This window comes from Amborella trichopoda, chromosome 12, assembly GCF_054954075.1.
Source record: "Amborella trichopoda isolate Santa Cruz 75 chromosome 12, AtrichopodaSantaCruz75HAP2 v2.0, whole genome shotgun sequence".
Lineage (NCBI taxonomy): Eukaryota > Viridiplantae > Streptophyta > Magnoliopsida > Amborellales > Amborellaceae > Amborella > Amborella trichopoda.
The window spans coordinates 48,570,179-48,584,517 of NC_142347.1; the positions used below are offsets into that span (position 1 = coordinate 48,570,179).

The following is a 14,339-nucleotide window of genomic DNA, read 5'->3' on the forward strand; positions in this document are numbered from 1 at the left end:
CTCCCTTTTTTGAAGCCCAAGTAACTATATTCAACCATCTTGTTAGTGTTTGATTAATTATTGGAATAGAGAAACATAAGAATTTGTTGTGGGTTTTTTGCAAGAAATCATGTGATGGTCTCGAAGCTCTCGATTCATTGGTTTAATTGTTTTCATGCAAATTTTCGCTTGAAAACTCGGAAAATCAAATTTACAGTAGTTTTGAAAACTTTTCTTATTTCTATGTACCCATGTAACTGGAATACAGATATCTGCGTTTTTTTTTTTAATCTAGTCACCAATGCGCCCTTTTTTTTGAAGCCCAAGTAAGTAGATATTGTATACTCAAGTAACTCAACCAGTATCTATTGTTTCATTTATTGTTGAAAAAAATATAAAATAATCTGAAATTCCATATAATTCCAACCATCATTTGATTTATTCACATTTCAGATTTCATGTGAAAAGTAAAACTGAAAAAAACAAAATTTCAGCATTTCTGAGTCCCCATATGGTAATGCTTCGCATAGTGTTAATGTGTATGTTCATGCAAGCATAATTTAAAACCTTAGCCATATTATTTTTATTTGATGCCAAGGTATCTGTTAGAAAACACACGATCTTGTGTTGGAATAGTTGCAAAGGTAGAGTGTTAAATGGTTAATCTCTTATGGGGATTTTAATAAATTTCCCTTTTGTTTATAATAGTTTATAACTTTTTTATTTTTTAGATCTCATCCGCTATCTCCGCTGCCTTGTCTGCTATGTGCTGCCCCTCCTTCATTGCTACCCGGGATATTGAAAGAAGCATCGATCGGAACGCCTAGCGCTTGCCCCTCTTCCTTCCGCTTTGCCACCTTGATCTAGCCCTCTCGCTTGGCTGACATCTTGACTGACACATGGAACTAGAAGCTTCAAGTGCAACATCCATCTCAGTCAAACATCTCTCTGTCAGCCTCCTGTGATACGAGAAAGAAAGCGTCATCGAGTAGTCTGTGTGGGATATTCTTCGCTTTTCTATTTTTCCATTAATTCGCATATTTTTTCCAATTTTTTATCTTTTTCATGTTTTCATTAATTTTTAGATTTAGTAGATTGGTCCGGCCACATTGAAATGGCCTGGTTCTACTGGTCCAACTGGATCAATGCTTGCTGGTTCAGTCTAAACAACATTGTTTTTAATGGATGAGAGGAATAGGTAAATAGACAATTTTTCAATTGGCAACAAATGTGTTTTGATCCTGAAACTCTTTTTCTGCATTTATTTTGAGTTTTTTCTGAATTGCTTTTTCTCCTTTCTTTACCAATTCCACTTATGGTTCTTCTGAACTAATCACCATGACCTTTCTCCAGTAGCTCTTCTCTATTATTAGGTAAAGGCATGTGGATTGCTTAGTTTCTGTGAAATCACAGTTCTAAGACACGAAAGCTAATTAAATAGGCATCCAAATTTTCATAGAAATCCAAGGGAGTCTTATTAATAATTGTTTCAGATGTAGATATATTAAATAGCTTTTTCAAAATGATTTTTATCCAGTTTCTCTACTGTACTATAAATCAAAATCATGAGGACCACCTGAGTTCCTTGAAACCACAGTTCTGAAGATTGAAAAGAAAAAGTTGAAAAACATGTTTTGATTTCATGGTTTCTTTTTTTTTTGAAGGGGCAAATATATGCTTGTTGATTTCCTTATTCTTCAATTTATGCATGTGATTGGCACATTATTTTTCCTGCTAATATATGCATGCTGACTTGGATACGAATTATATATTCTTTTTTTTTTTTGGGGTGCAAATGCATTCATGTTCAACCATCTTTATCGCATTATACAAAATAAGCCATGCTATTTTGATATATGAGGTGCTTGTTTACTTAGTATATGATGTTCTCATTTGTTTTATATTGTAGGTTTTCATTATGGGGCTTAGCAAGACCGAAGTGAACTTAAGAAGATTGCTGGCTGCTGTTCCTCAGCAGCAAAATCAGGCAAAGCTCATGCATGTAAGCTCGACATTCATTCCTTTAGTGTACTCTGCCATTAATTTTTGAGCACTTTTAAATCCACACACACACACACACGCACGCACACGTGCGCACACAGACACATAGAGAGAGATGTAGATTTGAATAGAGAATAAAGACTTCAAATTGTTTATTGGAATAACCATTTTATGATCATTGAAACATGATTCAAAGATATTTTTCTAAATGGAACTATGCTATATGCCTTTGTGAATTCTTATTCAGCAGAAGAGTCAATCCCATAGTAATGAACCACGGAACTGCTTGTTCATCTGATATGAGTTTTGTTTCATGAATAATGACTTTGGGAAAAGAAACACAATATTCTCTAGACTTTCAATTGCAGTTATGGGCTACAATTTAAGTGAATCAATTATTCATTATTTGTTACTTGCAAAAGATAGATTTAACCTTGAAAACTTGGGTGTGTTGAATATGCAATCAAGATAGCTATTTCTAGTTAACTCCATTTCTGATATGCTCTATCCTGTCCCTATGGCTCCCTTAGCTTGTTTTTTGAAGGTTTTACCTTGTTAGATCATCGAAACTGTGTTCTTTACGTTCTATTTATTATTTGGGCATATTGATTCCTCGTTTTTTGGAACATAGTGCCTCGCTTAGGCAGTAGGTGTCCTTTGGTCTTTTTTTTTTTGTTGCTTGGGCAACTTCTGAACGTCAGCCCTTTACTACAAATCACATGAGCATGATTGAATATACGCCATCCATAACATGAACTCAAACTTGGGAGCCAGAGCCCTTGTGGAGATAACATGGGAATGAGCAGATTGCCATGTTCGTGTGCAATGATATTATATGTATCTTGGAGTCCACAACTGCTAGATTTTTTTCCATAAATTTATACTCTTGGTACTTAGATTTGACCTGAGATTCCTTCTCTTGTGCGCTAGGCAAAGGCCCCTTGTCTTTGGCTTTTCGTGCTACATGGCATACATGGCATTTGTCGGAGTGTACTATATTTAGGCTTGTAGTAGGAACCCGAGTAACCTTCAAGAAAAAAAAATAAAAAAAGAGTAGGCACCAGATTATGAGCTAACCAATCTGTTTGTTGTTGATGAAGTCATGTATCTACTTGATTCTCTAACACATTTATAGGGCCAATAGTTTTTTTGAGTCTTTTGACAGGTTAATCATCATGGAAATTCATTTTTTCCTCTTCTATGTGTTGACTCTCTTCGATTTGTTTTATGAAGTTCCTTTCCCTTCTCTATATCAGAGTGACATATCAAATATTACAAATAACATTGCACTTCAGGTTTTTTTAGTCTCTGATAAGTATGTTCTTCATTTTCTTCATACAACACTGAAACCCACATCGAGGACTTATGCTTCTCCCATCTTACCCCTTGAAGCTGCTGCCGAGCTAGAGAGACCCTTCCTTGAGGATTGAATGACCTTAGCTCAGACCAGTCCCCTGGCTCGGATGGTTTCCCCATTGCCCTCTTCAAATCCTTCTGTCCAACTTTGCGGCCTGCTATTTTGGCCTTTTTTGAGGAATCCTACTCTCAAGGAATCATCCACCAAGGGATGAACGCAACATTCATTGCTTTGATCCCTAAGATTGAAGGTGCAGAAGAACTAAAAGATTTTAGACCGATAAGTTTGATCAGTAGCTCCTATGAGATATTGTCTAAAGTCCTCTCTACGCATCTCAGGCATGTTCTTGGCTGGGTTGTATCCTCGACCCAGGGGGCTTTTGTCAAGGATCGGCAGATCTTGGATAGTGCTGTTATAACCCATGAATGTATCCATTCTCGCCACCTATCCAAAAGCCCTGGCCTTGTGATCAAAGTCGAATGGGAAAAAGCATATGATCACGTTGATTGGCAAATCCCCGATGAAACCTTTCGTAGAATGGGCGTTGGTGTCATTTGGAGGAGATGGATCCAAGGATGTATAGCTAACCCCTCTTTCTCGGTGCTCATAAAAGGATCACCTGATGGCTACTTCTGGGTCTTCAAAGCCTTAGACAAGGCGACCCCATTTCTTCCTTTTTTTTTGCCATTATAGCTGAGTTCTTCAGTGTTAGTATTTCGAGAGTGTATCACGCGGTCTTCCTATTGGGCTTTCACATTGGAAGATGTGGCCCAATCATCTCCTACCTCTTTCACATTGGAAGATGTGGCCCAATCATCTCCCACCTCCAATACGTAAACGATAAACTCATGTTTTACAATGCCACCCATAAGCAAGCGGAATATTTGCTCCTTGTTCTTCGGTGTTTTGAGTTTGCCACCGGCTTCAAAACAAATATGGCTAAAACTAAAATGATGGGTGTTTGTCGTGACAGTTCCCTGGTTTAAAGTTCCGCCAACCGGTGGGGTTGTGCAGTCGATGACATCCCATTCATTTACCTGGGCTTTCCTCTATGCCTTGGTCTTCCAAGGCTAAATCAGTGGAGCTTTGTCATCGACAAGTTTGATAGGAGGCTCTCTGGGTGGAAAGGGAGATTTCTCTCCCTCGCTGGCAGATTGACTCTCATCAAGGCTACCCTAGCCAGTATTCCCCTCTTTCTTATGTCCCTCTTTCGTATGCCTGCTTCAGTCCAAGCCAGGTTGAAGGGGCTCATGAGAAACATTTTATGGTTGGGCGAGGGAGGCCATAAATTTCACCTAATCTCTTGGGCAAAGGTGTGCACCGCCAAGGCTCAAGGGGGACTTGGCATCAGAAATCTTAAATCCACAAACGTCGCTTTGCTTGGCAAATGGTGGTGGCGCTTTGCCACCCAGCCAACTCATCTTTGGAGAGAAGTTGTCTTCCATAAATACTGCCGAGGTGACCATGCCTGGTTACCATCCTGTAGTACCAGTGGCCAGTTATCAGGCTTCTGGAGATCTATTCTGCGTTGCCGCAACCTATTATCAGAGAAGCTGCGTTTCCATCCAAGAAATGGTAATCGAGTCCTTTTAGGGCTTGACACTTGGGTAGGCGAATACCGTTTGAAGGGCCAGTTTCAGTCCCTTTACAGAATTGCAGTCGAACCCCTGGCCATGTTGCCAATGGTTTTACCACTGCTGGGTCCTCATGAACTTGGAACCCAAATTTCAGAAGATTTCTCTCTGAGGATGAGATTAGCACCTTCACAGCCTTGTCTTCAACCCTTGCAAAAAACTTCATTCCACTGTTTCAGGAGGACAAAATCATATGGACCGCAAATGCTACTGGGATTTTTTTCTGCGGCCTCTTTTTACCAAGTTATACACTCCTCTCTTTACCTTCCTGCCGCCTCTCCCTCCCTCCATTGCTGCCAAGGTGTGGTTCCCATCTATTCCACCCAAGATCCAATTTTTTAATTGGGTCACTCTACACGATGAGCTCTCCCTCTATATCCTCTCCACAAGAGGGGAATTCCCCTACCCAATAGATGTGTGTTGTGCTTGAGGGCTGAAGAGACCAATGCTCTCTGGTCCTATGTCCTCCATCTTTTCAATTGGACATGGGTTACCCCATGTCCATTCCTCATCTCTTTGCTTTCTGCCTCCACACTCCTTGGACAAACTCCAGCTCTTTCCTGTGGAGAGTTTTGATTTCAGCAATCCTATGGACCATATGGCTCGAAAGAAATAGTTGCATTTTCAGGGGGGAAAAGGTCTCCATTCCTTCTTTGGTCGACAAGTTTTGCACCCTTGTGTCCTTTTGGACCAAGGACCACAGCATCTTCCGAACCTACTCCTCTTCTGAACTCATAATCTTTTGAACCTTAGGGCCCAAAGGATATCTCGCTCTTCTCTCTGGAGGCCTCTTGAAGTTGGCCACCTTAATTTTGATGGTAGCTCTCTCGGCAACACCGGCCCTTCCGGTATTGGAGGCATTTACAGAAACTCTGAAGGTTCTACTCTCCTTTTTTATTCTTCACCAATTGGCTCTTCTGATTCCACACACTCGGAGGCTCGGCCTTTGCTTGAAGGTCTCCAGAGACTTGACCCAAACTGGAATTTGGATTTCGTTGTTGAAGGAGACTCGAGAAATGTCACTACCTGGGCTTCTGGCCTTGCTCCCTGGCCGTGGAAACACATTTTCAGGGAAGCAAATGCTGCTGCTGACACGTTATCTAGGGATGGCGCAAGCCTTTAACTCTCTGGCTGCTTAAATGATTTTTTCCTCCCTTCTAAATTGTGTCAGTGTAGAACTTTTTTGGGGTTTTTTTATTAACCCTTTTTGGGTTTTCTGTATACGGCACCTGCCAAGAAGGCATGCCCAACATTGTAGATGTGTTAATACACACATGATCTACACTGTAATCTCTTTATTTTATTAATACATACGTGAACATTTAAAAAAAAAACACTAAAAGCCAAATTGTTTTGAATTTAAAATACAGGAGCAGAACAATGTTATTCTTCTTATGTTCACCTTTTGTTACTTCTCTACTTGTTAAACCATTCTCTTTCACATTAGAAAAGGTGATTGGCCTTTATTGCTTGAGTAAGTAGAGCATCATTTGGTTTTAGGTGTATGTTGATATTCAATTTTGTTCCAGATTAAGCGACTTGAGTTGCTAAAGCTACTACTGGGGGTGGAAGCGGACGTGGTGGGGACAAGTGGTGCATTGCCCTATGAATGGGGCTATAATGGTTAAGGGATGTCGGCAGTGTGGGTAACCTTTATTTTGGGTAATTTTCTTGTGGGTTTCCAGTCCCTGAGGTGGTAGGTTTTGTTTGAATGGTTATCAGAGACTAAATCCTTATGGGGAACCATAATCTGACCTGGGGCCTCCAGCTTTCGATTTTCTGTTTGATTTATGGACTTGTGTATTGGAGGAATGGAATGGCAGACCTCCTTAGTTTTCGAGATTTCTGCAGAGGATGTGGGAGCACTTCTGACTTCTCTTTGGGTTTTCCTGCTTGCCATCAGGGACTTTGTTGAATTACTTAGTCGGATCAGTACCCTTTTAGAAACTTGCTGTATTATTCGAAGATGTAGTTCATTTACCCGTATTTGGGGACATGTGTAAAGAAAGGAACTATATAATTGTCAAAGGTTTTGGACCAAGGAGGTTGATGGTGGTAAGTGTACCAAGTAGAGCTAAATTTCATAGTGTTTTAGGTAAACGTTAGGGTGGGTAAGGGTATAGGGCTTTAGTCAGTAGGAATTTCATGGCTAAGGATAGAGGGTCTTAGTTACATAGGAGTTCTATTGGGCAGTCTGGGGGAAGAGCTTCGTTGCGATGTTAAGAGTTGAAGACCTTATCGGAGAGAGGCAGGTCATTTTCCTTTGTTGTTCTCAGCTTAGCGCTTTTTTTTTTTTTGATAATTTGTTGTTGGGTTCTTAGCTTTTTCCAGAAAGAAGGTACTTCTGAGGACTTTAATCTACCTACAAACTGACACTTCTTCCGCAATTTCACAGTGTAACAATCTTCAATCAAGAGGGCAAATTGACTCGAAATTTGTAGTTTGTACAAAATCAATTGGCACTTTTATTTTTTCAAACCTTCATTACACTTCTTTGGCAGTGTCGGAGTGTGCCTATCTTCAAGGAGGTCAAGCTAGTTATAATTATGGTATGGCAGTTGCTTTGATGAAATCTTTAGATATTTTTAGATATTTTGAATGGTTTAAGTGGCTATATGTGTGTTTATTACATTTTACATGATGAAATGTTTACTTGATACTATCAGCTGTTACTAATTGACTCCCATTGAGATCTTGATGTTATCGTTTTTTCCATTTATGCAGTATGTTGCAACTTTACGTGAGCAGCTGGAACAATTGATGGGAGAGAGTACATTGGAAGGCTTTCCGAGGTTTGTTGGCATCCTTATCATGTTATATGCTTCTTGTTGTGTATTTGAGTTATACCATTAACAAACTGACTTATTCTTGTCTCCGGACAATTTGTGAGTTACTCTGTATCACAAGCTTGTACTGCTATTCCTATGATACGAAATCATATCTTCTGCTATCTTCTAGTTTGGATTAGTGTTTTGGAACTTCCTTTGGGTGAGTGTGTTTTAGGTGGATCCGGGGAAGCTCCTTCAGTCACAGAATCTTGATACCCAAATGAGATGCACACAAGTAGATTGAAGAACTATCCTTTTCATGTATTATGTTGATTTATCAATACTCAATTTATTTGGTCTGGATGACATTCTTGGAGCCCCAGTATGATTTGCTTCTGTTACTTCTCGTAGTCTTCAGTTGCAATTGCTACATCTTATTTATCAGTTTCTGATCCTTTGTAATCATGGGAAAGCTATTATTTGAGTTTATGCAGTATTTCAAAAGCTAAGATTAATGATTATTCCGAGAAGATTGAAGCCATTGCCACTAAGTTAGCTTCTGATCCTCTGGTACGTGTACTTTTATATTTCCTCTAGCAGTCTTACTTCTATTGTGGCATCAATTTGGGCACAATTATTTGAGTGAAATTTCAATTTTTTGACACAATGTATAATCATGTGATATTGTTGTTATGATAAGTGTAATCTTGAACAATGCCTTTCACATTTCTGTTGCTTGTTTTAGTTTCTTTTACCAAAAATTTCCCTTTTTCTTTTGCTTTTCTTTTTTAGTCTAATTTGGACCAAAGCATGAAGATTGAGATGACAATCTCCATCCAGTATTCAACTCAGTATGGTGTATAGTGAGTGGCTAGAATGAGAGGCGGCAAAACTGATTGCTTTTGCTTGTATGTCAATTAATTAGGTTCCTTATTCATGTTTCAGGAAACATCCAATCTGCACTGTCTATTTCAATAACAAACATGGATTGAATATTGAAATGTGGTCCAATCATTCTCCACTTTCATATGGCAAAAGAGTATATACACACACACACACACATATACCTTTGTAACCTTGCTTAATCCGTGCATAATTCTCATTGCTGGATAATTTTGGATCTAACATAAAAAATATCAATAATGGAGTTCTGTTACCTTGCATCTAAGGGATTTTCTGCCTATGTAAAAACATTAAATGATAGTTTCATAATGTCTGAATAATTTTTTTCCATGGGAATTGCATCAAATATCTGAATAATTTTCTTTCTTTTCTATTTGCTAAAATAAAAAAACTTGCCAGCCTGACACACTGAATGCGGTCCATGAAACTCCCGTTGAAGGAAGGCCTTTTAAAGCAGAGGAAGTCAAAATGCATGCATCTGTTTCTCCTGGACTACGTAGGCGACTTGTGTAAGTAAAACTGTAATAGTGGTTTCCCCTTATGAAAACAATAATCAAAGGGAACACATAATGGATCAGTGAAAAACCTCAACCATATGGGTTGTGATTGTTGAACAAATTGATTGACAGTGGAGAGAGATTGGGACAGGGAACCACAATAACAGGACATCATGGTTCCTGCTCTTTTTCCTCTCTTCCCCCCATTTCACAGGATGGGCACGACCTCTTCGGACTTATGGTTTTTCATGTCTATTGGACAGCAGTGTTCTTTGCCATAATTAAATCATGTGTTACTTGAAATAAATGACAACCAGTCATTCCCTTCATGTATTGTTCTTGCTCCATACACATGAGTGTGGAATTGACTGTTAGAAACTTGCAGGTCTCACAAGGAAGGGGAAGGCAGGACTCAAGAAATTAGCGAGCGTGAGCCAGTTAAATTGGATGCATCTGCACAAGAACACGTCGAAAAGCACAGGTGCTTGGGAATTGGCATCCTATTTCTTGACTTTATTAGTCAAATATTCCCTTTGATATATCTAATCATTTTGGCAATGGTCCAAACTGCACAATTTATCCTTTCTTTAGAGTTAAAATTGCAATATTTATCAGAAATAGCTCCTTGAAAAAAAAGGAATCACCTGTGTTATCCATTGCAGATCTACATGTCATCCAACTTATGGCATTTATGATGCAAAACTAGATTTCAGTTTTTTGTGCCAATAAGTCAGTTGTATTTATGTGTAGGCTGTCATAGCTTTGAACTTAAAAGAATTCCCCTGCGCTTTTCCTGATGGCCTCTCCTTTCTCAGTTGATGACACCACTTTGAAGAAAAACCCATTTGTATTCAATGAACCAATGAAATTCCTTTCAGTTTCTAGAGCGAAATTGCTATGCTCTCATCTTTTTGCCAAAGAAAGCTGCAAAATTTATGTGATTTTGCTGGATGTTTTTTGGCAGAAAACTTCAAGAAGATTTGACAGATGAAATGGTTGGCTTAGCCCGGCAGCTCAAGGAGAGCAGCCTTATGATGAGTCAGTCACTTCATGATACAGAGAAGGTTAGACAATTCTTTGTTGCCATTGAAACTCCTCTTCTCTTCTTATTTCCTTCTCAGGTATAATAAGGCGGGACTTGAAATTGAGATCTAATGGTTAGATTATTGCTCTGCAAGAAAGCAAACTGAATCAGATAGACTTTATTCATTTTCATGCTCATGGCTGGTTTCTTTGGAGTCAATAAAGTGATTTTCTTTACTTTTGATAGGTAGATTCTATCATAGGAGATGTACTATGTTGTTTCTATGCTAAATATAGGTCTGGATTGTCCATTCTCAATGATAGATTGTGGAAATGGAGTGTCCATCGTCTTTTGACTTAATTTTTAAGAACATATAATCTCTAACATGGAGATCATGAATATGAATAAATAAATAAATTTTGAAAATTAAAAGTAATAATTCTTTTAAGAAAACATGTGGACAGTTAGTTTTTAAAATGGACCACTTATTTACATGGCATTTGGAAAAACACATGTTTGGGTTTGAAACCCAAATAAATAGAGATGATTCCTTGTTTAGCTCAACTTGAGTCGAATGATTAAAATACTCTTATGTATTATGTGTTCCAAACACATGATAAAATAGTTGAAACCCTAAAGAAACAAAAATATCTTGGTCATTTGACTTGTGTTATTGGGGGAAATTATTTTTAATAATTTCAATAACACTCTTACAACCATCCATTTTGAAATTTAAGGGATAAGAATAAGAGAACATTATAAAAAACACTCTAAAATGGACTATCTATACAACTTACCCACCCCAATCTTTTCTCTCACTTTTTCCCCCAAAACAACTTTTCCTCGCAAAAACCCCCAAGGAAAAAAGTTATTATTTTTTGGACATAAATGCCCTTCCCATACAAACCAAATCAATTCGCGGGTCCCAAGTAGTGTACTGTCGGAGCGCGTCTTTGCACTGTCAGAGCGCGTTCTCATAATGCTGGAGCGTTGTGGCTTAGACCGCACATTCAGAATGCTGGAGCGCTTGTTTATACGGCCATTACGTGTTCCTCCATTACCGGAGCGCTGTGGCTCCAAAGACTTTATTGTTGGAGCGCTGCAGCTCAGACTTGCATTGCCGGAGCGCACATTCAGAATGCCGGAGTGTGTTTGTACTGCCGGAGCACGTGTGAAAACAGGAGAGAAGGCTGTGAAAATAAACAAGGGTAGTTTAGTCTTATTTCATGCTACTTTTAGGTTGGGGGGTTATTTGCGAGGAAAGGTTGTTTAGGAAAAAAAGTGAGAAAAAATTTGGGTGGGGTAAATTGCAAAGATAGTCCATTTTAGAGTGTTGTTTGTAATGTTCTTTAAGAGATAATTGAGAAAAGACAGTGGAGAGACTACTTGTAGGTTCTTTTCTTTTTATGTTAATGGTAGGAATGGAGGGCGGGATGTTATGTTGAGGCATCCGCCCCCCCAACCACCCGTGTCCCACCTCATTTACATGACTTGTATTATGGCATACAATCTTGGCCTGATAATTGCATAAACCTGATTTCTTTTTTAGTGTAGCCCAGCTGGGACAACCTTGGCCAAGGGGTGGTCTTTCTGCCCTAACTACAGATACAATAGTGTGAAGTGAAAGTGAGGTTTCTTAGTGAAATTACTATCTTGTGTTGAAATGCTATTTTAGGATATATATCTAAATATTAGGGTTATGGCTTTTGATAGAGCAGAATAGCGGATCAGGATTCATGTAGCCAACCCCAATTAATTGGGAAAAGACTATGATGATGATGATGATCTAAATATTAAGGGTCCAGATAGTGGTTCACATTTGAACTGTCACTCGGGATGCTTATTTTTTGTGTGCGCGCGTACATGCGCATGTTTGTGTGTGTGCATTGTTTTCAACACAGAGCTTGCATCATTTTTGGGTGGAGTTCCCTTTGAATGCCAATGTGAAAAAATGTATGCAATAGCACCGTGTTGTCCGAAATGTTAGCATGACCTTTGTTTTAGACATTGTTTCCTACAAATTTTCTATCAATACATTGGCAATCTCTATTGCAACATTTTAATGATGATTCAATGAAAGTACGTGTATATCCGTGTATATCTTTTCAAATTTAGTTTATGGACTTATTTACATTTTTTTATGGGTTGTTCTTATTGGTTGATATTTTGTTATGAATTCCAACCATGAATTTATCAAAAATGAAGAAAAGAATACTGACTGTATTTCTCAAAACTTAAACAAACTGGCATGTTCGACCGGCTAGACTATTGCCGGTGCCTCAGTAGGTTTTGGTCCAGACTAAAACTTGGTTTGGTTAAAAACTAGTCAAAACTAATATTGAATTAGTTGGACAGTTCGATAAGACGGTTTTGATTAGTTAGACCGGCCCAAACAAAGTTGCACAGTAATTTTAGTTTATTTCATATTTTTAAACTATTACTCACATTTTTTTTCTTTCAAATTTTAAATTGTGGTTCAACTTATTCAACCGGCAGTTGGGGATTGGTTTTGAGTACAACCATACCTCTCACAGGTTCAGTGGCCGGTCCGGTCCCGATAACACTGATTCTAACCATGAATATGTGCAGATCCTTGACTCAACGGAGAGGGCAGTGGAGCAAAGCCTTGCGAGCACAGGCCAAGCCAATGCAAAAGCGATGCAGGTTTATTCTGAGAGCTTCAAGACATCTTGCTTTACATGGCTTTTGATGTTTGGCATGGCATGCATCTTCTTTTTTGTTGTTCTCCTGATTCGTGTGACTTGATTTGTGTCCTAGAACATTTAGAAGTTCTTTTCTTAAGTTTTAAGCAATGAGTTAATTATTTGAGTAAATCTTTTCTTAATTTTTGAGCAATGAGTTACATGTAATGCTTTCTTTTGGAAGTAGGGTTCAATTGATTGTGTGTTTGTGTGCGTGGGGGGGGGGGGGGTGGGTATGGAGAGAGAGAGAGAGAGATTCTGGGGTGATTGATTATGAAACAGAGGGTGAAGTCTGCGATGGATTATACCTTTTGGTTAAGGACGAAAGGTCTATTTCTGTTTTTTTTCTTTAGGAGTGTTTGAGGTGTAAAAGATTGACAATCGTCTTCAAGAGAGAGAGGGAGAGAGATTGGGCTGCGGGCCAAGTGTGTAAAGGGGAATGGTTTTTGCTCAAGGGCAAAAGATTTAATCGAGATTGTTTACACGATACAAATTAAGTTCTCTTGCTATTTTCTTTGAGGAACGAGTAACATTTAATGCGTCGTTTCATTAAGGAAAAAGTTTATATAAGGTGAGAACCTTATGTTGTAGAAGTAAGATGTATATAAAAAATCCACCTAAAAAAGGTTGTTCCGATATAAATGAATTCTACAATTGATCATCTCAACATCAAGATACATGGATATGAAAGAAAAATAGATTTCAATTATTAAAAATAGTGTATCTTGTATATATTATCTATATCGTATATTTTCAAGATTTTCAAGTGCATAGATATTTGCTTGCCTGCATTGTATCTGCAATGTATTTGGAGTTTTAAATTTTATAATTAGAGGTCAAAATGGATTTTTGACATTGGGACAACCTTTCAAATGGAATTTTTTAGATGTACCTTACTTTTATAGTATAAGGTTGGCACCTTATACAATCTGTACCTTTTCATAACTAGTGATCTATTGAGAGAGAGAGAGAGAGAGAGAGAGAGAGAGAGATTGGTTATGAGGTACTGGGCAAAGTGTGTGGAGGGAATATTACGTTTTTTAGGCGAGCTTTCTATACTTCTCATGTTGTATAAAACTTATATAGTTCCCTCCTATCCTCCAACTGTTCCTTCTGAATGCGGCTGACAATGTCATGAGTCGACGCTATTTTATTTTTAATATTTTTTTATATAACAGTTTGGCACCAAAATTTGGGCGTTCATTTCTCTCGTAAATTCACATCTATAAAAAATATAAAAAATTATTCTCATTAAAATAAAATGATCAAAATGACCCTGAAAGTTTTAGGGGTATTTTGGTTATTATGTTTTATCAAAGATATATTTTTAATATTTGTTTTATCAAATTTCATATTTATATAATTTGTATGAAAAGTTAAAAATAAAATACCAAGGTGGCAAATCTAGATCAAACAGTCGATGACTCATTTAATTTAAATTGGACGGTTGGATTTGAAGGAGTATATATTTTTA

The 14,339-nt window shown here is 38.1% G+C and overlaps 1 protein-coding gene across 3 annotated transcripts; it reads left to right on the top strand.

Moving 5' to 3' along the window:
* The first annotated feature begins 795 nt into the window (after positions 1-795).
* On the top strand, positions 796-12,997 carry LOC18435649 (Membrane fusion protein Use1). 3 transcript variants are annotated; one of them, XM_088853076.1, is made up of 10 exons: positions 796-976; positions 1,889-1,981; positions 6,501-7,223; positions 7,367-7,520; positions 7,696-7,763; positions 8,234-8,309; positions 9,042-9,151; positions 9,525-9,620; positions 10,104-10,203; positions 12,753-12,997. In XM_088853076.1, exons 4-10 carry the CDS (start codon positions 7,518-7,520, stop codon positions 12,927-12,929), a joined length of 630 nt encoding a protein of 209 aa, XP_088709202.1. In that variant the 5' UTR covers positions 796-976; positions 1,889-1,981; positions 6,501-7,223; positions 7,367-7,517; the 3' UTR covers positions 12,930-12,997. The 3 variants fall into 3 exon arrangements, with proteins under 3 accessions (XP_088709202.1, XP_088709203.1, XP_006845755.1); XM_088853077.1 differs by having other exon boundaries at positions 6,501-7,219; XM_006845692.4 differs by lacking the exons at positions 6,501-7,223; positions 7,367-7,520.
* The last annotated feature ends 1,342 nt before the right edge of the window (positions 12,998-14,339 follow it).